The sequence below is a fragment of the Pseudonaja textilis genome, chromosome 3 (assembly GCF_049901715.1).
Source record: "Pseudonaja textilis isolate UNSWEBS1 chromosome 3, rPseTex1.2, whole genome shotgun sequence".
Lineage (NCBI taxonomy): Eukaryota > Metazoa > Chordata > Lepidosauria > Squamata > Elapidae > Pseudonaja > Pseudonaja textilis.
Window position 1 is genome coordinate 155,817,775 of NC_141992.1, and position 27,702 is coordinate 155,845,476.

General features: G+C 34.2%; 1 protein-coding gene across 4 annotated transcripts; it reads right to left on the reverse strand.

Moving 5' to 3' along the window:
• Window positions 1-1,357: 1,357 nt before the first annotated feature.
• Window positions 1,358-27,702, reverse strand: SS18 (SS18 subunit of BAF chromatin remodeling complex). Of its 4 annotated transcripts, XM_026699269.2 has the most exons (11): window positions 27,552-27,702; window positions 22,605-22,681; window positions 21,752-21,836; window positions 18,034-18,187; window positions 13,904-14,125; window positions 12,337-12,504; window positions 11,749-11,853; window positions 9,163-9,255; window positions 8,350-8,466; window positions 4,598-4,731; window positions 1,358-2,935 (listed from the first exon to the last, which is right to left on the reverse strand). In XM_026699269.2, the coding sequence occupies exons 1-11, from the start codon at window positions 27,618-27,620 to the stop codon at window positions 2,909-2,911; spliced, it is 1,251 nt and encodes a 416-aa protein (XP_026555054.1). In that variant the 5' UTR covers window positions 27,621-27,702; the 3' UTR covers window positions 1,358-2,908. The 4 variants fall into 4 exon arrangements, with proteins under 4 accessions (XP_026555054.1, XP_087787312.1, XP_026555055.1 ...); XM_087931186.1 differs by lacking the exon at window positions 11,749-11,853; XM_026699270.2 differs by lacking the exon at window positions 9,163-9,255.

The window sequence follows — 27,702 nt, forward strand, 5'->3', positions numbered from 1 at the left end:
CAAATAAAACTTTATTTAAAAAAAAACAAATATTACATTGTAATTAGAAAAATAAAAAAGGCAAAGGATCATATTAGTTGTATAAATCTTAAATACCTTAAATAAGCCCTTCCTTCCAATTTTCACCAAAATTAATGGTAAAAGAACGTTGATTGTCAGAATCTTTTCTGAATCCAGAACAAAGGAATAGGTCAAATGCACTATGTTATAGACTAAAGAATGTGAATTGGATCTGTATCATGAATGTGCCCATTTCATAAATGAATTTGTGCTTAAGATTAAAATGTCCATAGCCTAATAATAAAGAAAATGCTGAAAATTGTTTAAAATAATTCATCAGAAAGTTAGCACAGCAAAGTATTTTGAAGGATCCCTCATTATTTGTTACTGAACATATTCTTAATTTCATTCAGGACAGTTTAGATGCTATTTATATTAGCCTCTTGTATGGTTAATAAATCATGTATATTTTTTTCAAATTGGGATTTGTTATTTTCTTGGTGCCAAAACCTGAATTTGTTTGAAATGAACATTATTAATATTGTAATATAGTAATTTCTGGATTATTTCAAAAAATTAGTTTTGTAATAATGATCGATTTAAACCTTCAAGAGTATTTTTGTCCAAGAATATACATATGTGCATTCATACATGGCATTAATTGCCATAATGCCGTGAATCCTAAGCACATGTTTTCCTTTTGTATTCTTTAAGAAATAAAAATCTTTTTGGTTGGGAAAATAATTAGTCTCTTTTTTTCCCTTGCATTGTTTCCTATTGCATCTAACTTGAATGACTTAATTTAGGGAAGATTTTGATGCTGAATTTCCATTTTTAGGGGATAGCCACTTGTATCATACATACTTTATATTACACTTTGTTTAGATTTCAAATTATATTAAAACAGAAAATAAAATGGAGCTATCTTTTAAGCTACTTTAATCTAACAGAATAAGGTAACATTTGTCACCAATTAAATACTTTTATGAAAACAGGTCTGTTATAAAACAATTAAATCTTGAAAATACATTATTCCCTAGGGGAAAAAACCCAGAGGAAATTCTTATTAAAACTGCAATTTTAAGGCAACAAAAGATGGTCTAGAAAGACAAATTATCTCCTAATGTCAGTTAAGCATATTCTAAACAAGCCATTTCTATAACAGATTGAATTCAATACTTTTTTCTCTCAATTCATTTATCTAATTCAGTCACCTTGATTATAGCTTCACAGATCATGACTCTCAAAGAAAATTGCGATAAACTTCTAGAATAAAAATATAGTTATCCTATGCAAAACTAAACATAAAATAGAAATCCATTATAAATAGTAAATTTAAAAGAGCAATTAGGATATGAAATCACAAATAATTTATTCTTCTGTTAAAGAGATGATGCAATACAATTTTAAATATCAATGAAGTACACAGTGGTGGAAAATTGGCACTGGATCTAAAAGCATATTATTCTTATCAATGTTCTCACATTTTCAGTTCAAAACTTGATTTTTATTAATTGACATAAAAATATTCTCTATTTAGGATTGTGGAGGAAGTTATTTTTATGTCTTAATTCAGGTACTTCCTGCTATTTTCCTATCAAAACATACCAATTTATGACTGATTTTATTAGCAAATTTTCAAATATCTGTCTAAATGTATGTGTGTTTCTGCAACACAGAATTCAGTAATGTGCCTCAAATATAATAGGAGGGTCTTAAAGAATTTTGTATTCCCTGCTGAATCTGTGTTTGATCTGGACAGCAAATTTCTCTAATGTGGGATTGGTCAGAATTTAGTTTATCAGGAAATTGACATTTAAAAAAACACATTAAAATTTACTTTTGGTCTCATAATAACCAATACAAACATGGACATATACACAATTGTATTCTCTCTTAAAGATATTCACTCTAGAATGAGAAAGTTTAGACAAGTTTTACAAAAGCTGCTCTACTATCTTTGTTACATAGTAATTATTGTACTACAAGTTAAATACACTTGTGAAATAAAATACGTGTCAACCTATCTATAATTTGTTTATAAATACTTTGTAAATTTAAGTCAGGCTATATGAACACTTTTTCAAAGTCATTGCTACTGCAATCAAAAAAAGATCACAGCTCTTATTTATTTGAAACCGTTTCAAGGCCATTAAAAATTCATATTGTTTTGTGTTACTAGAAGAAAAGGTAACGTGAACTGCCACTGATACAATTTACAGGTTTCCACCAAATATTTTAAAATTATTTTATACAGTGCTATATGTTCCATGATAATTTCATCATTTCACTAATTGGGATACAGAGTCTTCATATCAGGATCTGTCAAATACATGGTTGGCTTCTCATCCAGCACTGAGGCCAGTATACACACCCACAAATTCCTCATATCGCAGTTTGAATTTCTCCTCTACTTGGGTTTCTGACCTTGTCTTTTTGTAGTGTACTACACCTTGCATATTCCACATGAAAAAAAAAACATAATATATAAAATATTGCTGCTGTAAAAATTTTCCCCTTACTCTTACAAAAGAATCTCTGGAAAAATACTAAATTCCCTTAACCTTCATAAAGATACAGTACTGCTCACATACTTCAGTCTGTAACTGTCTGATATACAGTTCTAAGCTCATTTAAAATTGTTTGTGAGTGTATTTTCTGTCCAATATTGCCATCTAGAGTACAGATGTATTCTTTTTCCATAAGGTCAATTACATTTGCTTATAATTAGCTGAGAAAAGCTAACTTAGATAGGCAATATACTCCAATACAGCCATTTATTAAAAAGGCAAGGTTGTCATTTTCTTTCTAAAATTAGAAGCAATTAAAAGATTTTCTTCAAAAGACGTTGACAATGCCGAAGAGATGATGAGGCTGTTAACAGTTACTGCTTACTAAAATTATGTTTTCATTGCTGGTAATTTCCATACTGCCCCTATAAATAAATTGAAAAAAGGAGAATAGTAAGTAAAGGGCAAAAAACTAAAAGCAAAACATATACATTCTTAGCACTGATTTTTTTTTTTAAAAGTAGGAGTATTTCTTATTTCAAGTGTGAAGATGTTGGAATTATACTTTCAGCAATATATTGGTATTTGATTTCAGTGGCAACTATTTAAAAACAATTCCATAATTCCACTGTTTCATTTTTTTTGATCCCAGAAATGTTTCTCAAAACATTATCTTGCCTTGAATATTAAAATGAATATTAAAAATTACAAAAAGAGCAAAATACGGTTTGCAGAACAGCTTTTTAGAAATCATTGTAAATACAAAATACATGTATTCTTTGTGTCTGTTTTTTAATTTTAGTGTGTAAGTATATAACTTTCTTCAAAGATGTTTATCTCTGCCAAATCACATATTTACAAATGATAATTTAAAAATACAAGAAGTTGGAACCATCCTCAGATAGAATAAATAGCATAAACTGAATATTAGATTTGCCACCATTACATACAGTCCGTTATTGCTATCACAGTACTCTTTTGGTACAGGAATATTTTTTAGCATCCATCTATATACTACTAATAGTCTTATTGTCTGTTTGTAACTTTAAACTGGGCAAAATTGGAAGGTTCAGGGCAATAACCATTGATAATATCCAAATGGACCAATTTACAGAATGCTGGGACCCATGATCCTCCTATAAGAATGAAATTTCATGAAGTTGTGGACACTACTGTGCTTTCCAACTACACTTCTCAGAAAACTATAGGTTGCATGGTTTAGGGGAAGATGGGCGGAGCCTTCTTTCCTGCCTTCTGCAATAAGCTGGCAGCAAGGCCAACAGGTGAGCCGAGGATTGGTTGCTTTGGAGCTTGGCTGTTGGCTTGCAAGGTAGATTGGCTGGAGGTGACAGTTGATGGCTGAGCCCCTTTTCCTCTCTACAAGGAGGAAGCCTTTGGGGACATGCCGGGATGGGGAGCAGGATTGCAGTTTTCCCTGCAGCCCAGACTCTTTTAGTTCCTCCTCCCTTGGCAGGCAGTTCCATGGGTCAGTTGAGGAGGAGTGATTTCTGATGCTCCCTATCAAATTTCCATAAATAACATTAAGAGGCAGGAAGTTGAAAATTACTCCCGCTCCCACTGGGTTTTTGCCCATTCATGGTAATTTTGTTTCTCTGTTTAGATAAGGAATTATCTCTGAAAGGATAACCCACTGGGCCATGGGTACAATTATCTAGAAATGATATGCAGAAAAATAAAAAAGCTGAAATCCACCTCTTGTATCCTTTTTGCTTTCTGATCTGAAAAGTCTAAAAGAAAAAAGGTAATTTTTGGATACAACAAACATTGGTATTTATTTTATTATTTTATTTTTGTACTACTCTGGTTCCTTGGGAGTCAAGAAGAATGTATGTGTCAGAAATATTCAACATAAACTATTAGATTTTTTTTTAAAGAAACAATACCACCAGGGAAAGTACAATTAAAACATTTTTAAAAATATTATAGTGAGTTACAAATATTACTTGATTGTGCCAGTTGACTTTTCCATACATATGCTTAAATATTCATATAGGATAGCATTTGATTTTGAATTTGAACTGCAAAACCTTAAACACACATTCAAAAATATGTAAGCCAAAAACTACCTGGTCATATCCATAAGGCCTTTGTTGGGGAGGTTGGGGAGGGCCAGGCTGCGTAGGTCTATATCCTCCATATTGCTGACTTTGTCCTTGAGGATAATTGGAATACTGAGGTCCTGGAGCACTTTGGGAAGGACCTACGATATTTTGTACAGAAATTCTAGCAATTCAGTCATTAAAAACACAACTTTTAATATTTTTATTTCTCTAGATAAGGACCCTCAATCAAAATTTTAATACATTCATATTTTCCCACTTGAGGTCCAAAGTACTCATCTCTCTTGATTTACAAATATGATCGATAATGAGGCCAAATTATAACAAGTAAGTTTATAACAAAGTTATCAATACCTTTGAACTATCAGAACAAAGAAAATTGCTTTATTTTAAGAACCATATTTTTGCTTTCTTGAAAGAATAGGGATTTAAATGTGTGGAATCATGTAAAAACATTATTTTCAAAATTGTAGTGAAACATTTTTTCTAAAATTGATGGAAAGAAATTAAATATTTTGATGTCTCCCCTAAGACTCTGTGGAATCCAATTTAATTAAAAGACCTATGAATTATCTAAAAACCATTAAGAAAACTGTCTTGTCTGATCAATATTATTTACGTAGATGCAACCTTTACTCAATTTAATCCAAGGGAGGGGGTATTTATATAACACCGCTGTCACAGAATATCCTACTTGTACTATACTTGCAAAATTATATATTACTCATGTATTCAATATTTTAAGTCAAATATAGCTGTATTGATCTTCCACAGCAGAAAGGGAAACAATAAAGCTAGGGAAGAATGGGAGTGGAATTGCGAAAGCTACTAGCACTTGCCCAGAATACCCGTACACCGCCAAGTACAAAAATCTGGAAGCAGAATGAGAAGTAGAAAACTTGGGCAGAAATAACTAGCAGTTTGACTTACACAAATTTCTTCTGCTTGATTACTCCATACCTAATTTCTCCATACTATATACACCTTTCCTATACAGATAGTCCTGGACTTACAACCATTTGTTTAATGAGCGATGTTACAATGGCATTGAAAAAAGTTGAGTTATATTTACAACTGTTATAGCATCCCTGTGGTCATGCAATCAAAATTCAGGTGTTTGGCAACTGGCATATATTTATGACAGCTGTAGTGTCCTGGGGTCATATGATCATCTTTTGACAAGCAAAATCAATGGGGAAACCAGATATATTTAATAATCGTATTACTAACTGAACGAATTCAGCAATTCACTAAACAACTGTGGCAAGAAAGGTTGTAAAAATCAGGCAAAAGTCACTAAACTGTCTTGTTTAGCAAGGGGAATTTTGAGCTCAATTGTGGTTTTAAGGCAAGAACTACTTGTATTCCAAAAAAGCATTTCAAGGTTTTAAAACTTGTATCAAGAAAAAACACAATCATTAAGATTTGCACATTGTATATTACTGGGATTCATGTTGCAAATTAGAGGCGGTAGTGATAGTAATTTGCCAGAATTGGATGATGAAACACTAACTTGGGTTCCCATGCTTCCCCTCCAACTATATCAAAGAAATCAGAAATATTGAACTGCATTTTGAAATTAATCAGAATTCTCTCTTATACGTGCTTTCCAGGACAATGCTTATGGTTAGGGAATGTGCTTCGAATTTCCCTTTGATACATTTCTACTTGACAGTAATTATTTAGCTAATAGTCTCAAATACAGATTTAATGGATTGCCTGAAGTTTTAAAATAAATATTTTCCATGTAGCCACCATGGGGAAAAAAGAGAGAAGTGAGACATACCTTTTATTTCAAACTGAAATAACCATATTGCTTGGTGAGGGCAATCCCAATTGTTCTCTTAAACCCAATGCACAGCCAATTCATTAAGTGAGAAGTGAATGGAACCCCAAGTAAGAAATGTGAAATGCTGCTAAGGGCGGAAGCCAGGTGATGACCTGGGAGAGCTGAGGCAAGTAATGTGTGAGTTGTGGGAAAATAGGGAAAAGTTTTGGAAGTCCCAGTGCAGATCATGAATGGTGGAAAGTTGGGTGTATAAATGGCACAACAGAAGTAAAGGAAGGCCACAGACAATGCGGGTGCAGGAAGGCTGGTGGTGGTGGTACTGGTTGGCACAAGTGCAGAAGGCCAGGAGTGAATTGTGTAAACGAAGGAAGGCTAGGGGGTGAACACTGTGAATGCAGAAGACTGGGATATGTGTGTGTGAAGTGTGTGACTTAGCACTTACAACCTTCCCTGTCAGCTTCCCCATTGACTTTTCTTGTGAGAAGCCAACAGGATGTAAATGGTGATCACTTGACACTGCAACCAACCTAAAGTGCAAGCTGGTTGCCAAATGCCTGAATCATGATCATATGACCACAGGGAACTATGATCATGATTCAGGCCCTTCAGCAGTTCAAGAAACAATCATAAGTCCACTTGTTCAGAACCTTTACAACTACTGCATACTGGAAAACGCTGGGAACAAATTGTGTAAATATCTCTAGTTTATAGTTCCTCTATGAGTTTGGCATCCTTCCCAGTGTGTGTTATCTGTGGACATCCTCCAGCCCTTATCTTGTCTGGTCTGTGTTGTTTTTTTCCTTCTTCATGTAACTGTTTGTGTGGGAGTTTTTTTGTCTTCCGTCAAAGATATTCAGAGCTTGGAAGCAAACTGAAGGAATAAAAGGGGCTTCACCTGTTTTCTGTGACTGTGTTTGTTTTGTATCCCACCCTGGGTCATCACACTTTGCTTGGTATTTGTTAAAATAAGAATATAATCTAGTTAGAAAATAATTACAAGTACTCTTTGAATTTACTTTAAAGTGGATTCTAAATTTTATTCTGGTGAGCATTTGTTCTCTTTTGTCCTTTGCACTAAATCCTTCCTCCCTTCTATCTTGGTGGTGACTATCCCTAAGATAAAGAATAAATCTTGTTCTTCCATTTTTAGAATTGTAGTGCACTGCTTCTCTTCCATGTAGGGAAACTGTACTGCTCAGATATGCTATAAAAATCCTATTGCAGCTTATTTTAAAATATTTGAGGAAATTAAGATAGTTATTCAGTTATATTTTGATACTCATTGTTAACTGGTTCTGGGTGGCATGATGGGTACAAAAAATGATGAGTACTAAACAAATTTTTCCCATAAGGAATAATGTAGTGAGTCATAAGGCAGCCAACATTGACACGTTCTAGCTTGTGCATCGAGTACCAAACAAATGATAAGTATCTGGGGAAAAAATTACATACCAAATTTTGAAAAAAAATTGAGTACCAAATTTGATGAGTTTCAACACAAGCTACTGCTGTTTAAGGATATCTCATATTGCTGCATTTATTGTTCTATAAGAAAAGATTTCAGAGAGCTTTTAATTCTTTTTAAAATTTTAAATTCCTTTTCATAAAAATATGAAAAAGATAGGAGAGAATAGGAAAAAAAAAATCCAATCTCCCCATTTCTTCCCTGGAGTTTCACACTTCTACCCTCAACTAAAGGGAACACTTTTTTTTCCAAATTCCTCTTTAGAAGTCTATTTTGCATTCATGCAGAAATGTTTTACTATTTTACAACATATAGGTTACTGGTCAATTCACATTTAAAGGACCAAAACAAAACTATGGAATCTGACTAAAACAATGATTAACAACAAGTGCTACTACTGCATATATCTTTCATTAACACAGGGAACTAAGAACATAAACAAAGGTTGACCAAAACCCTGCTTGATACTTAAGATTCCCTACCGAAGTGTATCCTCTTACTTACCATAACCTTGCTGTTGTCCAGGATAACCCTGCTGACCTGGGTATTGCTGCTGTTGATAGCCTGGTTGTTGAGGTGGGGCTTGATAAGCATCTTGCTGTTGGCCATATTGAGCATTACCTGAAATAGGAAATGAAGCAGAAACAGTTAAATGCTGTTTCTTCTGCATGCACGGTTTTTTTTAAGATGCACAGCAAACACCACAAAAAACAAAATGAAAATGCAGATTTATATCAAAAACTAAGAAAACAAAGAAAACAAACCAAAACAGAAGATATTCAGCCAAGCTGCAGTTAAAAGCCAAATTTGCAAGGCTAAACTGCAGTATTTTCACATCTCTGCCAAACGAGTATTACTTTTACTGGAACGTGATGTCATGACTTGATAAGGCCATGACTATGCTAAACAAACAAACAAACAAAAAAAAGACAAAATTAAAGACAGCTACAGAGCACAAACTAGCTACACAAATCAGCAAGCTGTTTCCTAGTGGCACTATATTTGTATGTGTACATACACACAAAATATAAACTGGATCAATGAGTTTATGTTCAAATAAAAATATTATTGAAAAAACAACTAATAGTGTTATAATAATTTTACTGCTGTTAGAATGACAAACTTAAAATTGTTAAGTTCAGATGTTTGCAAGAATCTAGTTCCCTGCAATTCTTAACAGCCAGCAACTAAAAGACTACAAGAGCTTTGCATGGGCAGGAAACAAATTAATGTTGTGCAAGAAATGTTTGCTCTTTTGTGGAAGGGGAGAGGAAAAGGAATGTATGTGCGCATGTGTGTGTGAAGGTATATAGATACCTCCTTCGTAGTAATGTTGTGAGGAATCCTCATAAGGCCTATCGTAGCCTTGTTCAGGATACGACGGTTGCTGATAACCGTAATCACTATGACCTACATCAATTCGACAAGAGACAGGAAGAAACGTTAATGGCCTCTGAGTGAAAACCCTATGAATATTTCATTTTAGTGAAAAATCAGTGTCAGCTGGAAATACATGAAAAAAAACCTTCAAATTAAATTAGAAGGATTCACCAATAGGATTTCCTTTCTTACTGAATGAACATGTGACAGGAGGGGGGAAAAATCAGCTAATGAAGTAGTTTTAGTAACATCACAGCAAGGAATGGTCTTACAGCTTCTGGTAAAAGGGTAAAAAAATTGTTTTTTTATGAGATCATTTATGCTTTACACATGTAAAGAATTATTTAATTACAATGAACAAAGAATTCAATTACTATATTTTGTTGAACACCTGTTCTACTTATCTTCAATTCAAAAATGTATGCTATTAAAAGCAATGTGAACTACAACATATAATATTCAATAAACTTTTCAATAACCTTTATATAATTTTACATGACATATTTGTTAAAATACGAATACATTCTCTAAAATCTAATTTAAAAAAAATGAGGTTACCCTATACAAACATAACCAGTAAATGTTACAGCCATCTACCAATAAGATCTGCTTGACATTTTCATTCTCATCAGATAGTTCATATGCAATATTGAAAACAATAATGGCTTTGAAAAAAAGGCATTTCTTTAAAGCTTATGCTAAAGTACTTTGTTTTTTATATTTTTGGTGATGAGCATCACAAATTTAATTCAGCTGTACAGCTATTTATTTTTGTCTTGTTTTGCAGTCTATCTTCTCTACAGATTCTCAAAGAAAAGGCTATTTATAAACATTTTATACTCATACATTATGTGTTGTACCTATTTCAAATATAACACAGTTCACAAGTGCAAAAATTATGCCTCAGAGAGTACCTAGAGCTTGCCAAACATTCTTTTTATAGCCCCCAAATTCTTCCAGACTGAGTGGCACTGTAAACTTGGAACTTAATTTATACTTCAAGGGCTTGGAGAGTAAAAATGGCTGCCTTAACTGATGCAGATGCTTATAAAAGTAGCCATTTTATCTCTTAAAATCCCCAACCCTGCCTTCAACAGCCCAGTCTCTTCTTACTTTCAGAATTAGACCTTGACAAAGGTTGTTGTGACCTCCAAGATGATACAAGTTGCATAACTTTGCTCAATTTATCTAACTGCAAATAAACCCTAGGATACTTTTTACAATTATTTAAGCAACATCTTAAAAGAGGATTAAACTTATTTTGTTACATTTTACTTTGTACATAAAACAGTCAGACCAAACCTACTATAGCTTTTAAAAATGATTAACAAGAATTTAAAGATATTTTCTAAACAACTTATCTTACTGCAATTTTATATAGCACAAAATACATTCTAGGTTGGTCCAGCAAAAGGTGTTTGAAACTGATTTCATGATACATAAATTAAGTAAGCTGTAAGCATGGGAATCACCAGTGGTAAGTATGTTGTTTAAAACTTAGCAAAAAACAATTTGGGCATATTTATTTTTTTCAGAAAGTAAAATTAATTTGAAACAATATTTGCAATAAATAAGAATTACATTGAAAAAATATTCTACCATCCACCATGAATTTTAACACATCAAAAGCATCCTTCTATCTCTTACAACTGCAACCCATATCTGTTCAATTTGTAATGAATCATACTATTTAAATATATAAATTAAAAATCAGAATTCTTAAACAAAAAGTTTCATCATTTCATATATTTTCAGGATATACAAAGAATCAGTTTTCTAACTGCCTTGTAATGCTTTTCAGTGTAATACATTTCAAAAACTCTATGTAATTTCCAGAATCTTAGAAGGGAAAAAAGCTACTGTATAATTTTCAGAAACAGTGTGGTTTACTGTATCCAAGTATTGAATTTGGATTTGGTAGTCTAGATAATGACCAAGACTCAGCTTCACAAATTTATTATGTAATTTAGGGCCTATCTACACGTTTACAAAACAGTGATTTGTATGCTACTTCAAGCCTCAGAATGAAAAGTGGGGTTAAACACCTTATAAATAAATAAATTTGGTGTAAATGATTGTGCAACTTTTTAAAAAAATAAGCAGAAAACATACTTCTGAAAGACCATTTCTGCTTTAAGGATTTTAGGATGAAATCTATTTTAACAGATACGTTTCTGTTAAATCTTACTTTAAAACTACTATCTATAAGTGAAATACTATTATAAACAGATGTATTACATAACCACTATCTGATGAAAAAACAACACTGAATCTCTAGCAAAATGAGGGACTTATTAATAAAAATTGTATTGTGGTACTTGAATTAAGCTACAGATATTTTGAGAAAGCAAATAAATTAATATTATCCTTTGGGTATTCAAACTATGAAACTTGAAAATGTTAATAAGTAAAATTATTCTAGTGATTAACAACTAAAACTTTGCTCAACCAGTGGTTTTATGTATGTATCACTAATAATGGGCAGGTATATAAAATGGGAAAGTTAACATTATGAGAGATTACCATCAGGGTAATATTGCTGGTTCATGCCTTCTGGAGGACCCTGTCCACCATGACTGTATTGGTCCCCATAATAGTCTTCCTGGCCTGAGTACTGCTGTGGTGGGCCTGAAAAACCACAACCAGTCAATATGTAAATAATTTATTTTTTCTGTTAACACACTAATTTCTCAGTGTAATTTGAGAAACCCTCTCACCTACAGATTTCCCCCACCCATAGCATAGTGTTTCAGAAAGTTTACTTAATGCTTTGTGTTTAATACATGTATGTATTGTAGAGAGCACCTTGACTGTATGATATACTAAATGTGAATTTACATTTCACAAAGCATATAGACAACATATATTTAAGCTGCCCTCTGAGACAGAAATACAGATTTCAACATTTATTGGCAAGGTGGTGATTAGTTTAGCCTCAATTTATTTGGAGGGAAATGTAATATGACATATTTGACAATGGCTAGATGTCAGGATGCTTATAGCAAGCAAAATTTGCCCCAAACGCTGAGACAAAGGGGGCTTCTATGCCTGTAACAACTAAGAGAAACTGGATGGATAGACTAAAAAAAGTGTTCAACTTTTAAACCTTACCTTGCTGTGGAGGTCTATATGGAGGAATCTGCCTCTGTCCCATCATATGGTTTCCTTGATTAACTTGGCTCATCATTCCCATAGGTGGCTGTTGTCCCTGATAATGTTGTCCCCCTCCCTGGGGCATATTATACTGTTGAGATGGCGGTTGCTGGTGCATCATTGGACCTACAATGAGAAAAAACACAGCAATGTTTAAGAATTTTTTTTTAATTCTGAAATATTAATTTCTCTCAAGAGCACCCAAATTTATTACGTTTTAATCAGTCCTGAAAATATGCCATAGGATTCTCTGCATAAAAATGCACATAATCTACCAATCTATAATCACAGGTATCTTTTCTCTTAGTAATAAACAACGAGCCATTTTTACATGTCCCAAGATACCCTCATACAGACATGAATACATACACATATATATGTATCTATTTACAAAATCCATGTTCTTGTTTTTGTCATGTGTTGTGAAACATGAGGTTATGAGATTCACATAAAGCTATCTGGTTTACTTTGTTTTTATAATCTCTTATTTAATAAATACATTTTTGTAGGTACATTCAAGATGTATGATATTAAATTTTACCTCTGTATAGATCAAGTAAAAATCCTGAAATTTTAGTTCTTATTTTATGATGAAGAAAAGTATTATAGCGTAGAATATTCACAGAATTATTAGATTTTAATCTCAATGCTTGAGTGCTGTGTATTTTACAACTTTTTACTTACCTAAACTAATCACTGTTTCAGTCTTCTTTGGACCAAATATAAGTATTATCCCATTAAGCATAATTGTTTTGGAAGAAAGCTTTTGAAAATCCATTGTATCCAACATAACATCCAATGTATGTTGTATAATAGTGTATCACTTTATGACTTAATTCAAAGCATTCATAATTTTTATAATTAGTCATATTTCATAAAATATTCATTGAATGCAAAAAATGGACATCAGCCTTCAAGTGCTCTCATTTTCTTACTAGCCATATTTCCAACTGTTTGCAGAATTAAGGGGGAGGCGTTAAAAGTGAGAAAATAGAAACTTTTAAAGCTTTGTTCTAAAACATACTCAAGGAATTGTTGTCAAAAATTAAACTGTACATGGTATACATTTATTAATAATATTTATATCTCAGAAGCTTACAATTATTACAGTGAAAATCACCAAAATCAAAATAAAACCCCAGGGAGCCAGAAATGGGATCATAAAGGAATGATTGCTCAAAAATATGAAGCAACCAGAGAGGAGGGCCTCTTTGTCATAACCACCAGTAAAGCTTCTGACAGATGTAGAATTTTTCTGAGCATTCAGGAACTTTTGCAAAGGACATGTTAGCCTTTTAGGGCACTAATAAGTAAAACTTATTGATAAATTTTATAACAGAAACCATTGAAAAAGATTAAAAATCACCTTTTTTCTTGACTATAAAAGCTAACTTATTAATAGTGAGTAAAGTCAGTGAAAATAAACTCCCTTTTTAGAAATAATTTTAATAATTTGAGAATTTTAAAGCACTGCCTCTTGTGATAATTCTAATTTTAGTGGAAGGCCAACAATCTATTTCTTTACCTTGATTTGGCGGCATATTTATATTTGGTCTGGGTCCATAGTTGGCCATAGGTTGTCCTTGGCTTATTGTCATCTGACTCTGTCCAGGTATACTTTGTGAAGATGGCACTGAATGATTATAGGCTCCCATTGACCCATGGTTATTTGAAGGTATGCTCATGGAGTTGTTTGTCATTGTAAGTTGGCTTGGTCCAGGTCCCTGTATGGGCATATGGTTAGGTCCTTTGAAAAAACAAAAACATGAAAAGTATATTTAAAATAAATAATAAAAATTTAAAAAATATTTCATACTTCAAAAATGTCATGAATAATCATAATATATTTTCAATCCAACACCTGTTATCTACAATAGCAATATAGTAATATAATAGCAATAGGTTCTCCTTTCACAATAGGTCTATTCTAAAACGTAATACACTTATACAAATGGATAGTATATCTATTTTGAGATTTTAAAACTGCTCAGAAAATGACAGAAAAAGTGTACTACACTGCAGTTTCAATAATAGATACAGATAATTTAACTATCGGTCATAAATATACATCTAACAATTTTTATATTGAATGTTATCATTTTCACTGTCTTTGCATTATAATATTAGCCTGGGACAATGTGAATATCTCAATCTTTCTAATCAGGTTAGGAAACAAAAAATAGTCTTTAGTTAATAGTTTGGTATTTTAACAACAAGATTTGAACAAATAAAACTGAATAAAACTATAAAGCATGATTCATATATTATTGTCTTCCAAGGTTTGGAACTTATGGTCTGCCAATGCTATATAGCATGACAACTGGCAAAGGATTATGATAAAATACCTGAAGAATATTTGGCTGCTTATCCTGAAACTTTAATGTCCAATACTATGTTATCATATACACACTGCATATATCTCAAACATGATATAAGTTCAAATATTCTTTGTTAAATCTGAAATGGGTTACTTTTAACCATTTTGGAAGCATTTCAAGCTCAAAACGACTGCATTTTGGATCAAACTCAAAAGAGAGCTGTTTATGTCAGAAAGAACTAATTTAACAAGAAAAGTTTATTTCTGGAAGAAATATAAATTGGATTCTGCTAGCGAGGCTGTTATTTTGAAGTGCAAATTAATGATACAGATGGTCCTCACCTAACCTTTTGTTCAGCGACCACTGGAAGTTACAATGGCATTGAACAATTACAATTGCAACTGTTCTTCAAAATTAGACCATTGCAGTGTCCCCAAAGTCATATGATCAAAATTTTGGTGCATGGAAGCCTGCTTACAATTATTTTCACAGTGTGTGCCTCAATTTCACTCACTAGTTATTTTTTCCTGCCCCCACCAACATTTCTGCCTGTTTGACTGCTCTTAACTCCTTTGCTGCCTCCATCTGACCTTTTCTGTATTCTTCCACTGCTGAAAAGGTGCATATAGCCAAGGTAGCTCCTGGCCATTTATGAGATCCTCCGCCAGGCACACATCAACAGCAGATGAAGAAAGAAGACAGAGAAAGTCAGCTGGGGTAGCAGTGAAGTGCAGGGCAGTCAAAAGGATAGAATGCGGGGGAAGGGGAGGCAGGCAGGTGGGGGATTGAAGGAGATGCAGAAGGTCCTAAGCTAATGATAGCATGGTTGTGCAACCAGGACCACCAAAACTATATTCACTAAGTGATGCAGTCATGTCATGTTTCACCTAATGCCCATGTAGCTTAGCGATTAAAATTCTGGTCTCAATTAGGATTGTTAAATGAGGACTACCTTTATTTCTATACTAAATTTGTAAGAGCTAACTTGAATGAATCAAACATGATTCAGAGAATATGGCAAATCAGAATTAATTTAAGCTGGTGAAAAAGTCTAAAAAATAAGAAAACCATAGTTTCTATTCCTAATGTGTTTCAAGAACAAACCAGAAACAGAAACCACATATCATGATTAAGCCTGGTAGGTTTATACCATACCAAGTAATGTTTTAAACCAGGGGCATCAAAATTTCAACAGCAAATAAATAGCTAGGCTATAAATTTAAGCACAGTTTTAGAAGAATAAATTTTATGTCATTGGCTCCATTTTCACTGGCAGAGGGCTGCAGGCAGCCATTGCGCCTCCCCAGGCTCCGTTTTTGCTGGCAGAGGGCTGCGTGAGGCCATCATGGCAGAGACACTGTGAGCTGGTCCTTCGCTCTTTTCAGGGCAGCCACACAGGCCAGATCTAAGTATCCCATGGGCTAGATCCGGGGCCTTGAGTTTGACACTCATTTTAAACAGCCTTTGATTTAGATGACATAGCTCCCCTTACTTGTTAATCTTAATATGGTGATAGGAAGAATAATCACAATATGATAAGGGGGAATAATCAGCAGATTCTTCAATAATATGTTACTTTTATTTCATAAAGAGTTCCAAATTAGAATATTGCCTGAATATATTTTTGGATATTTCTTTTTTTCATATAATCTATTCAATCATGCATAAATAGTATTTTACATATATTGTCTCATTAGAAGAAAAGCTAGGTTAAAACTATACTACAGGTAGTCTTCATTTAGCAATCGCAACCGGGACTGACAACTTGTTTGTTAAGCAAAACTGTCACGAAGTCTATTTATGATTTTACTTCAGTTTTCCTTTGCTTTACAGACCTGTAAATTCATTATCAAATTATTTTTTCATCACATCATTAATTACAAATGAAGCTAAATGAGGCAATTGCTAAATGAATACTACCTATCTTTCTGCCTGACAGAAGTACCATTCAATAAACCTAGGACTAGAAAGTTAGTGAAAAATAAATATGATAATCAGAAATTCACTAGGTTTTTCTTGGGTTGCATCACTTTACAAAATGATAATACTACAAACAAGAATAACAGAAAACAGTATTTTAAAGTTTCAGAGGTATGATTCCAGCTACATTTTTTATACTATGCATATGTCATAATTGGTAAAACTTATAATTGGTAAAACTAACCAACTATAACTATATAAATGACTATACAGAATAACTTAAATTAGCTGCTTGGTTGATGTGACAAACATACAGCTCTTCTTGCTTCTACATGTGTTTCTTTTAATTAAAATTATAGATTAAAATTACAGGAACTCTTATTTTTCTGCACCTGTGTTCTAAACTGAATGTACATATATTTTAAAATACTCCCTATGTTGAGACTAAAATATTCATTTTGGGTTTGAAAAGAATGATAACTGATAGAAATCTGGGGCTCGTTAGCTGGATATGAATTAGTCTTTCCATATTACAAGAAACAGTTTACTCAGATGACTCACTACGATTGAAAATTTATTCTTCGAAAACTGTGCTTAGATTTACAGCCTAGCTATTCATTTGCTGCTGAAATTTTATAGGAATTCTGATAACAACTTTCCCGCTTAAGGAACTAAAATAGAGTTACGAGCATGGTGATATAAAAAAACTGGAACAAATACGATAAAAGAACAATTTTAGAATAAACTAAAAAAAAGAAACCTAAATCAATATCAGAGCATTTTAATAAACATCCTGAGAAGCTGTCTTTCAACAAGTTTCTACCTTGTCTGAAAAATCTATGCTTAAAAAGCAATTTTATAGTAAAATATAGACCGCTTTGAAAAAATCCAATAGCTTATACCTCTTTATTTTCTTTAAAAAACTGTTTTAAGGCCTGAAATAATTCTTCTAAGATAATTTTCACATGAACTCCCCAAAGAATAGCTTGTCATTTCCATCTGTTTTGTCATGCAGAAGATTAACAGAAAAATACTCAGAAAGATAATCAAAATTTTACCAAGTTCATTTCCTCTTTATCAAACTAATTTAACAGTAATTATTTTAAATAATTTATTCCAATGAGAATGCATTCATCCATAAGTCAGTATCTTTCTTTGGCAAGCCTTCTAATGACTCTACACTGTATGGTTTCAGGCACACTAAATTTAGCTGGTTCTGTTCAAATGAATGCCCAGGGGCAGTCTGATAAACATAGAATACAGGTCACGTAACTCTGTAACTAACAAATTCTAAGAGAACTTGTACTCAAGAGCATTCAAAGTAGTTTTGTCAACAACAATCTTCAATCCCTTGAGCACAGATGTTGTTTCAGTTGCTGAGCAACCTGGTGTTAATATCTCTAGAAGAAAAACTTACCAGGCATCTGGCCATTCATCTGGTTCTGCATATGTGGAGCAGGAGGGCCCCCTCCTACCATACCATCTGAACTCATATTGTGAGTACGTGGAGGTGGGGGAGGGCCACTCTGATTCATTCCTCCAGGACCCATTGGCATATTCTGTGTGGGTGGCTGAAAAGTAATTTAGTAAAAAAGCAGGTTATAATCCAACAAATATATAGCATGTCTTCACATATGTATCTACAACTATATCATGGTCCTTGTTTTTTTAATCTATTTCTGTTTTACATGGCTTTGAAGAACAGTGCTATGTTTCTGAATGACTGTGTCCTCACAATTCATTCAATGATTATTTAACTGATAGCTTCAATCATCGTGTCTCCTTTTTATTAAATATGCTGCAAGGGATGAAAAACTGATCATTTTATTTATCAAATTTATAGTCACCTGATTCCATAATGACTCTGGTTATATACAATAAAGAAGAATGAACGACACCATCTGGACAGAATAATAAGCATACTACCTAGCATACTCATTCACCTACCCTAATCCCAAGGCCTAAAGAACACACCATGATCTTAAAGACTGAATAAGGACAGGTTAGGGCTATACAAATCTTGGGGGGAGCTGTTCCAGAAGGCAGGTGCTATGATAACGAAGAGTCACTTCCTGGTTCCTGTCAGATGTTACTACTGCATGCCAACTATGTCTATTTGTGCAAGACAGGCAAAAACTACTAGGGACAGATGAGCTGTTGGATAGCCAGGCACTATGCCATTAAACCACACATATAAAAGAATACAGGTAGTCCTCGACTTATGAACACAGTTGAGCCCAAAATTTATGTTGCTAACTGAGAAATTTGTTAGGTGACTTTTGTCCCATTTTATGACTTTTCTTGCCACACTTATTAACCGAATCAGTGCAGTTGTTAAATTAGTAACCGTTGTTCTGGTTTCCCCACTGACTTTGATTGTCAAAAGTTTGCAAAAGGTGGGATGCTGCAACGTCATATAGTTATGAAGCATCCGCATACAAATCATGTGACTATGGGAATGCTGCAATGGTCATAAGTTGTAACTTCAAACTGTTACTAAATGGATTGGTGTAAATTGAGGACTACCTGTACTTTTCTCTGGCAACAGCTTTCTTTAGTATAATATTAAAGAAGTAACAAGAGAAAAGTTGAGTAAGTCCAAAATCTTATAGTATCAAACAAAACCAGAGTAAATTTTATTCTAGGAGAGTTTAATATAGAGATAAATTTTAGGAATTAAAGGTTTTGTTAAGAACTTCATCAGGTGATAAACTTCCAAAGCCCAATCTAACTTTCTATAAATATCTCTCCTATTTGAGATGACAGACTCTTATATTCAAGAAGCATAAATGAAGAAGTTAAATAAAAGAGAGGATGATTTCTGAGGTGATATATTTGTAAATGATAGACTATGTCACCTTCATATTACCCTACAGGTTCTCAATAGCCAATATATTACCTTTTTTGTATTAAAATTGAGAAGTAACCATATTAATTAACTGTTATAATTAAAAGTACACCACTAGAGATAGAAGCCTAATATCATTAAAGTTTACTGCTACATCACAGTAAACAATTAGAAAAACTGCAGTAAACACAAAATAATTACAACAAGAAGCCTAAACCTTTTCTTCTTTTTATATTCATATATTACTTTTAAACAAAATTCATCTTGATTTATTTAATATGAAAGTACTGCAAAAGATTCAAGGTTTCTTCATCAAAAATCAAATGTTTTTGAAATAACTGCCTGTTTTACAAAAGGAATTAACTCGGAATTGAGGCTTCAGAATTATAAGGCATTAAATTTGATCTTAGAGGGAAAAGTTGTAGTGAAACGTATCCTAGATACTAGATAGAACAGCAATAGCACTTAAACTTACATATCATTTCACAGTGCTTTACTGTCCTTTCTAAGCAGTAAGAAGTAAGCAATTACCATTTTTAATGTTAAAAATACTATGTTTGCACTTGAATATTATATAGTATAATAGCTGTCAACCTTTCTTTGGCAAACCTTTTTAATGCTTAAGTTCAATTCATCACTCTTTCAAGAATGCAGGTCCTATTCTTGCACAACGAACATCCCTACATTGATTTTGATTACCGCTTACCATGAGATACCATTCTGGTCATTGGAAAATGGACCTGAAGAGAGGGGCTAATTTCACCTCTTTTAGTAAGAATGTAATCCCTCCAGTTAGCTAAGAACTTATCAAGATCTTCATTCTTTGCCAAAAAAAGATACTTTACAAAGAAGCATTTTCAAGTAATTACTGAAACCACATGACCCAATAAGAATCACTGGGGGTGGTGGTGGTGGTGAACGTATAGAATTCTTATCATTACTATTATTATAGTTCTTTGATGGTGGAGTCCATATTCTGTTGACCAAAATGTATGATTGCTGATATCAATTCTGGTTGCTGAAGATGAAATTGACAAAAAGAAGTATACAATAGCAATATCCTGGCATAAGACTGAGGGAAGTATTCTGTACCATACAGACTTTAACAGCAACACTTGGTCAAGATGTATCATCTGCATATTGATATCTAACTTCACCAAATCCAAACACTGAACTCAAATGGGGCAGGAAAATCTAACAGGCTCTTTTTTTTCCATTAGTAGGGTAACACCAACCAGTCAAATAGCAACCTGAGTGTCATCAGACCATAGCAATGAATTTTGAAAAACCAATGACAATGTACTTCAAAACCACAGCACTTTGCAACTGCCCCAAAACAAAAATGGAAAACCCCTGCAATACAGATAAATTCATTCTACTCAGCTCTAAAGCAGCCTTAAACGGTAAAACAAATGTTTAAACTACAAATCCCTGATTGTTGTTAAAAATGACCTCACAGAAAGAACTCCAGTCTTTATATTTTACAGCAGGGGTCTCCAAACTTGGCAACTTTAAGACGTGTGGACTTCAACTCCCAGAATTCTCCAGCCAGTTATGCTGGCTGGAGAATTCTGGCAGTTGGTCCACACGTCTTAAAGTTGCCAAGTTTGGAGACCTCTGTTCTACAGGGATCAACACCCAGAAATGTGGATAGTAGAAATCTATCCGGATGTAATGTTATTAAAAATGGATATCTTTCCTATAAATTGTGTTCAAACACTGCATTACATCACAAGTTATATAATTCCTTGAATAAGCAGAGTGACATTTCTATCATTCTGTTTTTCTAACACAAGATTAACGATTTGTCTACACTGAATTAGTTTTATATATTTTTGGTGATATCTCAGTTTATTATATTAAAATAACATTCAAAATGTTGAATTTAGGAACATTTGCTAATGAACTAAGTATTTTAATATATGATCATTAAGTATTTAAATAAATATTGAATATTTAATAAATATTAAATAAATATTTAAATAAAAACAAAATATCTGAATTCATGAAACAATTAAGTTCTACTTGAATATTCAAGAGGTAGCCTGGACTTAAAAAATTTGAAATGAAAAAAATTATAAGGACCTAATTCAAAGATGAATACTCAAATATATATCTAAATATGCATGAAGTTTAATAATATAATTCTACATTATAAAAAGTTGTAGTTGTAAAATACAATTCTCAAGACATTAAACCATAACTATATGCATTCTAGCACTTTATCTTTGTTTATATATATATCTCTGTTTCTCAGAGAATGCAACTATTTTTGCATGGTACTTACTGGTGGCAATATAGATTGCATGTTTTGATTGGAGTCCGCTATTGTGGCTAAGTAGACCAAATTTGTATGCAACAACTGCTGGTACCTAATTAAACAAAAAAAATTAAGTTAAAACAATTCCTATATGATCATTTCCCACTAACATATAGGTTATAATATTTATAATATTTCTGGCATGCATGGAACTTGGGGTCCTTTTCTTCCCACCTCTGTGTAAAGATTTGTGGAGGCAGAGGGAGAGAGATTTGAGGGTCTACGCATGCTTGGATTGCAGCAGTCAAGGTTCCGGCATCAACAGAGCTTAGAGTCCTTCTCTTGCTCTTGTGAAGCTCTCAGCAGACATAGGAGGAGAAGGACCCAAGCTCCATGCTGCTTGTACCTCTGCAGCAGAAATTCAAGCATGAAAAGAGACCCCAAATCACTCCCTCCCTATAAATTTTCAGGCATGGAGAAGGACTCTGTTAACAACCTGTGATATCACATAAGGACTGTAACAGGGAGTGTTGGAATCATAGTCAATGAGCAAAACATCACATGGATGTCTTGCTTAAAGACTGCTTCATTCAACAACCAAGATACCAGTCCCAACTGTGGTCATTAAGCAAGAACTACCTATAACTTGGTCAACCCTTCTTATAAAGCAGAAAATAAACTTTCTCCCAAGCTTTCTAAAACTTGCCGTAATACACAATAAATTTTATAAATTTACCATATACAGATAATTTTATAAAAAATGATATTCAAGGAAAATAATGGCAAACTACTTCTGTGTTGTTGCCATGAAAAGTGTGTAACTATATTCACATAATCACTAGGAGTCCAGGATGATACATTGAAGTTAACATTAACTTACTGAGAGCATTCCAAAGTTTTGCCTTTATTCTGGTAGTCCATTATACACTGAATCAGGTGATTATTTTCATCCAACATCTGAAATAACAGAAAAGACTTTTAGAATGAGGTAAACTAGTACTGACAGATCTAATTGCTCTGTTTTATCTTAAATACTGATGTCAAGACAAAGTGAAAAAAGCTGAACTTTATCAACATGTGTTGCTTAACAACTTTATTTAAACAGTTTCTGAAAGTTTGGCAAAAGACTGATTACTTCCCTACAGTTACTTGTGACAAGACTACAGCTAAACAAGTTGTAACTTCTCATTCCCACCTCAAGACAGTTCAGTTTTGCAGTATCAAAAAAAAAACTCAAGTGATCCGAATGATAAGAGAAAAATAGCAAGGATGAACTCTTGCTCTGTTCCTTTGTTGTACTGCCACACCTGTAAATATTTGCATGATCTTGTGTGACACAAAAATATAAAATAAGACCCTCAGTGGTATAAGAATATACCTAGAGTCGATTGGGGTTGGATGGCGTACAAATGTAATCAACAGTAATTGTAATACCACAGATTTAATAATTGATGATAATCAAGCCAAGAGTTTGGACAGTAGACACTGCACAGCAGAAAAGAAGAAACTAGAGAAAGTCACACAATATAAAGAGTTGCAAATAGTAGGACAATTGTGGTAAAAGAAAGTATTGGCATTGACAAAATCACTATCAATCAATTGCAAAAGGAGTTTTATTTGGAAGTTAACAAACCTTTAATACCATCAAACAACACATGCCAGATCCTTAGCAAGAATCTGATAGGTCTCACTAAAAACGCCAAATTCAGACTAAATATCTGGCTGACTATGCAACTATTTATTTGTCATGTTTATGTAGTGTACATTGGAGGTGGTAATCCTTTGAGAGCTGTATGCAATGAAATTTCATTTTAATGTATGCAAATTAGTATACATTTAAAGTGACAAAGTTATTCTAACTAACAATAATAAAACTACATCAAAAAGACTCTCTTACTCATAAATTATCCCTCCCATTGTTATAGAGCTATAGTTTTACTTCTAGTTAAGACAGAAAAATCAAACAATAGTCTTTCTAGTTTTTTTAACAATAAAAACTATTTCATCATACCACACTCTCACACATTTATCAATCATTTGTATGAAAAACAACAGTCTCTTCGAAGTAGATATTTAGCTTTGAGAAGAAAAATTAATATCAAAATAGGATGAGTCAGTCATACAAAATTAGAACTCAAAAAATTCACTTAAACATGGTAAATGTTTAACAATAATCATTTTATATTACCTCTCTTGGCTACTCTTAAATAAATGACTTTTCTGTCATTTGGTCATCATATTTCATGGCTAGGTTTCAAGAAGAAAAATCCAAAGTTCTTCTAAGGGGTATCAGTTGCAAAATATTAGTTTTAATAGCTCTACTAAATTATATTACTTTAGTTATTTAAAGCATCTTTTTATTTTCATTGGAAGTAGCTACGAGACTTCACAAGTAAAATTGCTTGGTTCATACAAGCTACTTTTTAATGGAAATCAAATCAATTACTTGGCATCAATATTTCTTTTTTGAACACTCAATGTTTCACATTGATTTTAATTAAAAGTTAACCAACTTTTAGATTAAAATTATAGTATATTATAGGTAGGAAAGGAAGTACCTATATGGTATCCTTCTGAATCAGCTTAGAAGATGGGGTGGGCAGCATGGTGTCATGCTGGTTCACCTCTTTTCTTTAGAGTCGGTATCACTCTGGTGACTGGGAAGGTGAGGTCTGCCCTCCTCCCCTATTATGTGGAGTGCCACAAGGTTTGGTATTTTTCCCTCCTGTTCAGCATCTACACAAGGCTACTGGGTGAGCCCATATGTCATGTGTTGATGACAGCATGCTGATACCCAATTACATATTTCTATTCTGATAAATTGATACTGTAAATGTTTTATCCTGGTGTTTGGAGTCTGTGAAGAGTCTAGTTGAGGAACAACAGGCTTCAATTGAATCCTGACAAGACTGAGTGGCTCTGGATTTTGGGCCTGACTAGTTCCAGAACTATGCCATCTTCGGTACTGGATGGGATTGCATTGTCCCACAGACACAATACTCCATCTGGGAGTTGACAAAAAATTCACAAGCAATTAACAGGTGGCAGTCATGGCTAGGTGAGCTTTGGATACTTTTCTATCTTGCACCATTTGTGCCCATTTCCTTGATTGTCAAGCCTTGTTTAGAATCAATCCAAATTAAACCACTGCAATGTGCTCAACCTGAGGTTGTCCTTGAAGATTATCCAGAAGTTTCAGCTGGTACAGAATACAACAGCAGGGCAATTATAACTGCTCCTAGTATAGTGCATGTTATAGGACTGCGAGCTGCACTGGATGCCAGTTTACTTTCAGATCCAATTCAAGATGCTGGTTTTAACCTTTAAAGCCCTTCATGCCATGGGACTGGGATGAGACATTGCCTCTTCCGAGTTAAATCAGCCCTTCCTTTTAAATCTGGTAGAGAAAACATGCAATGTATCCATCAGCTAGAGATCTTTTGGTGGGTTTCAGGAAACAGCCCCCCCCCCTCTGCCATGGCACCCACCTGATGAACATTCTTCCCACTTCCCCAAGATTAGTTTAGCTCATCCCTTTGATATTCCAGAAGTCCCTCAAAACCTGGTTATCAGGCCCAGAGCTCCCAGGGAACTGAAGCCGTTCTTCAATTGTTTCGTTGCTCAGCTGGCCATTTTTATTCTCCTTTTGCCTAGATTCTGTAAATTTGTTTTTATGATATTTATCTTTTAATGTGGATTTTTATATATTTTTTATATTTGTTTTATTGATTGATGTCTGCCACCCAGAACCACTTGTGAGACAGGTGGTATATGAACTTTATTAATGAATTAATAAAGGAAGTAGTTTGAGCAGAGATCAATGACTGGTCCAAGATGTCATATATTCAACTTTTTTTTTTTTTAGTTGTTATAGCTTGTGAACAATATCAGTGATCTAAGCCTTCCTTTGTGTTGTGACATGTACCAACAAGAATGTCACATTTTTCTTTAAGGCTACATACAGTATGAGCAACTGATCCCCGGAGCAGTTTTTCTTGTCCTACAACTACAGAAACATTTTTCAACAGCAGTTTTAAATCACAGAACTGGGTAAACTCTATTAACATATTTTTCACAGCACTTAGCACAAATCATATGCTCACTATTTTCACATATTTTTTCCTATAGGCAATATTCAAAGAGAAACAATACACACATTGTTGTCTGTTCTCGATCTTCCATCCTTTTTTACAGTATATGGTTTATTGATCTTATGCTATGGTGACTAAGCTGCTTAACTTGTAACAAAAATACTTGAATATATCTTCAGATGAAAGTAGTGTAGCTCTTTAACCCTAAAGGTTTAAAACCAATGTTACCTTACCTATTAATTAAACTTTACTAATGTGTCAGGAGGTGTAGCACTTAACTGATTTTGGTTGGCCTTAAAATCCTGTTCTTAAAAGCGCTAGCTCCCTCCCTCTCAGGTTCTTTGGAGTCCAAAGATATATGAATTAGTATGATACTGGCTCTTATTCTCATTATTTGTTTCACTAATAATTGGCAAGTTAACAACATGCTGTCATATGTCACCAACAGCCCAAACATTACCTGAGTTTCTTTTTTTACTCATTTTATTTCTTTTATTTTTACTTTTTGTTTTAGGTATGTGGCTATGTTTACCAAGTACACTAGTTATGGCTTGCTCAACCTTGGTTTACTCAGTAATCAACTATCTAATTCTCAACAAAACCAAAATTCATGCTTTATTGATCACAACCACTGAATTCTGAAAATGAACGACGAACAGTGTGGTTTCAGCATTCTGTGAACCCACAGCCTATCTCACTAATCTTCTTCTACACTTTGGATCAGCCTTCCACCAACATGGTATCCAAACTTGTATACAACCTTCCAAAATCCACCCAGCCATTAAAAACTGAACTAGAAAGATGCTAAGAATATTGATTATGTCTGGTTTCTTCAACTAAGGCACCGAGTTATATGGACTATTCCTATTCATAAGACAACCAAAACTGTGTTATTACTGCAACAACTATTAACAAGAGCTCCAGTCCCAAAGGTGCTTTTACAACAGGCAACTGGACTTTCTGGTTTTCGTCTGAAGACGTTTCACTTTGAAAACCAGAAAGTCCAGTTGCCTCTTGAAAAAACACCTTTGGAACAACCATGACCTGGATGACTGAAAATGTCCATAGACAAGAGGTCCAGTCATCTCACTGTCCTCCAGAGGTCCCTTATACAGGAGTCACAGTTGCTTGATTTATGGGCTATGGAGTTGGTCTAGGTGAAGGGTCTTCAAACTTGGCAACTCCCAGAATTCCTGAGCTAACATGGCTTGAGGAGGAATTCTGGGAGTTGAAGTCCACAAGTCTTAAACTTGCCAAGTTTGAAGACCCCTGGTCTAGGACATCTGAATTCACAACTGAATTCCTTCCCCATCTCTTTGCTGTACTCGCAAGCCATATTTTTCCCTCGGTTTATTAAGCCATGGTTTACCCAACCGCATTTAGGGTTTGAAATGCAAAGCTTGCTACACACAAGCCGAGATCGCACAAGAGGTTACACCACAACGGAGACGACCTCCCGTGTCATGCAAACACAGGCCCTTCGTCCCAGAGTCGTGATCCAAAGCCACGAAACGCCCAGGAAGGCGACAGAGAGAGAGAGAGAGAGAGAAGAAAAAGCTCGGCATCAAAATGAAGACTTGCATCCCGATATCATTGCCAGGTCACGAGCGCCGGCCCCCCAGTTCAGCTCACGCGCAGGGAAGGACTGGGCAGAATCCCGACTCTCTCGCTCCCCACCCCCGCTTCTACATGGGACGAAGCACCCGGTTTCCCCCGGGTTAGGCCCCACAGTTCACCTTCTGGATGGCAGCCGGCGTTATCTCGCCTTTGCCCCGCTGCCGGGGGGCTGCAAACGCCACCGACATCTTGGGTCCCCGCCTGCAGACGCCTCAGCGCGCACGGTGCCTGCCTCTCGCGCAGCTGCGGCCAAGAAAACCTCCCGAAAAG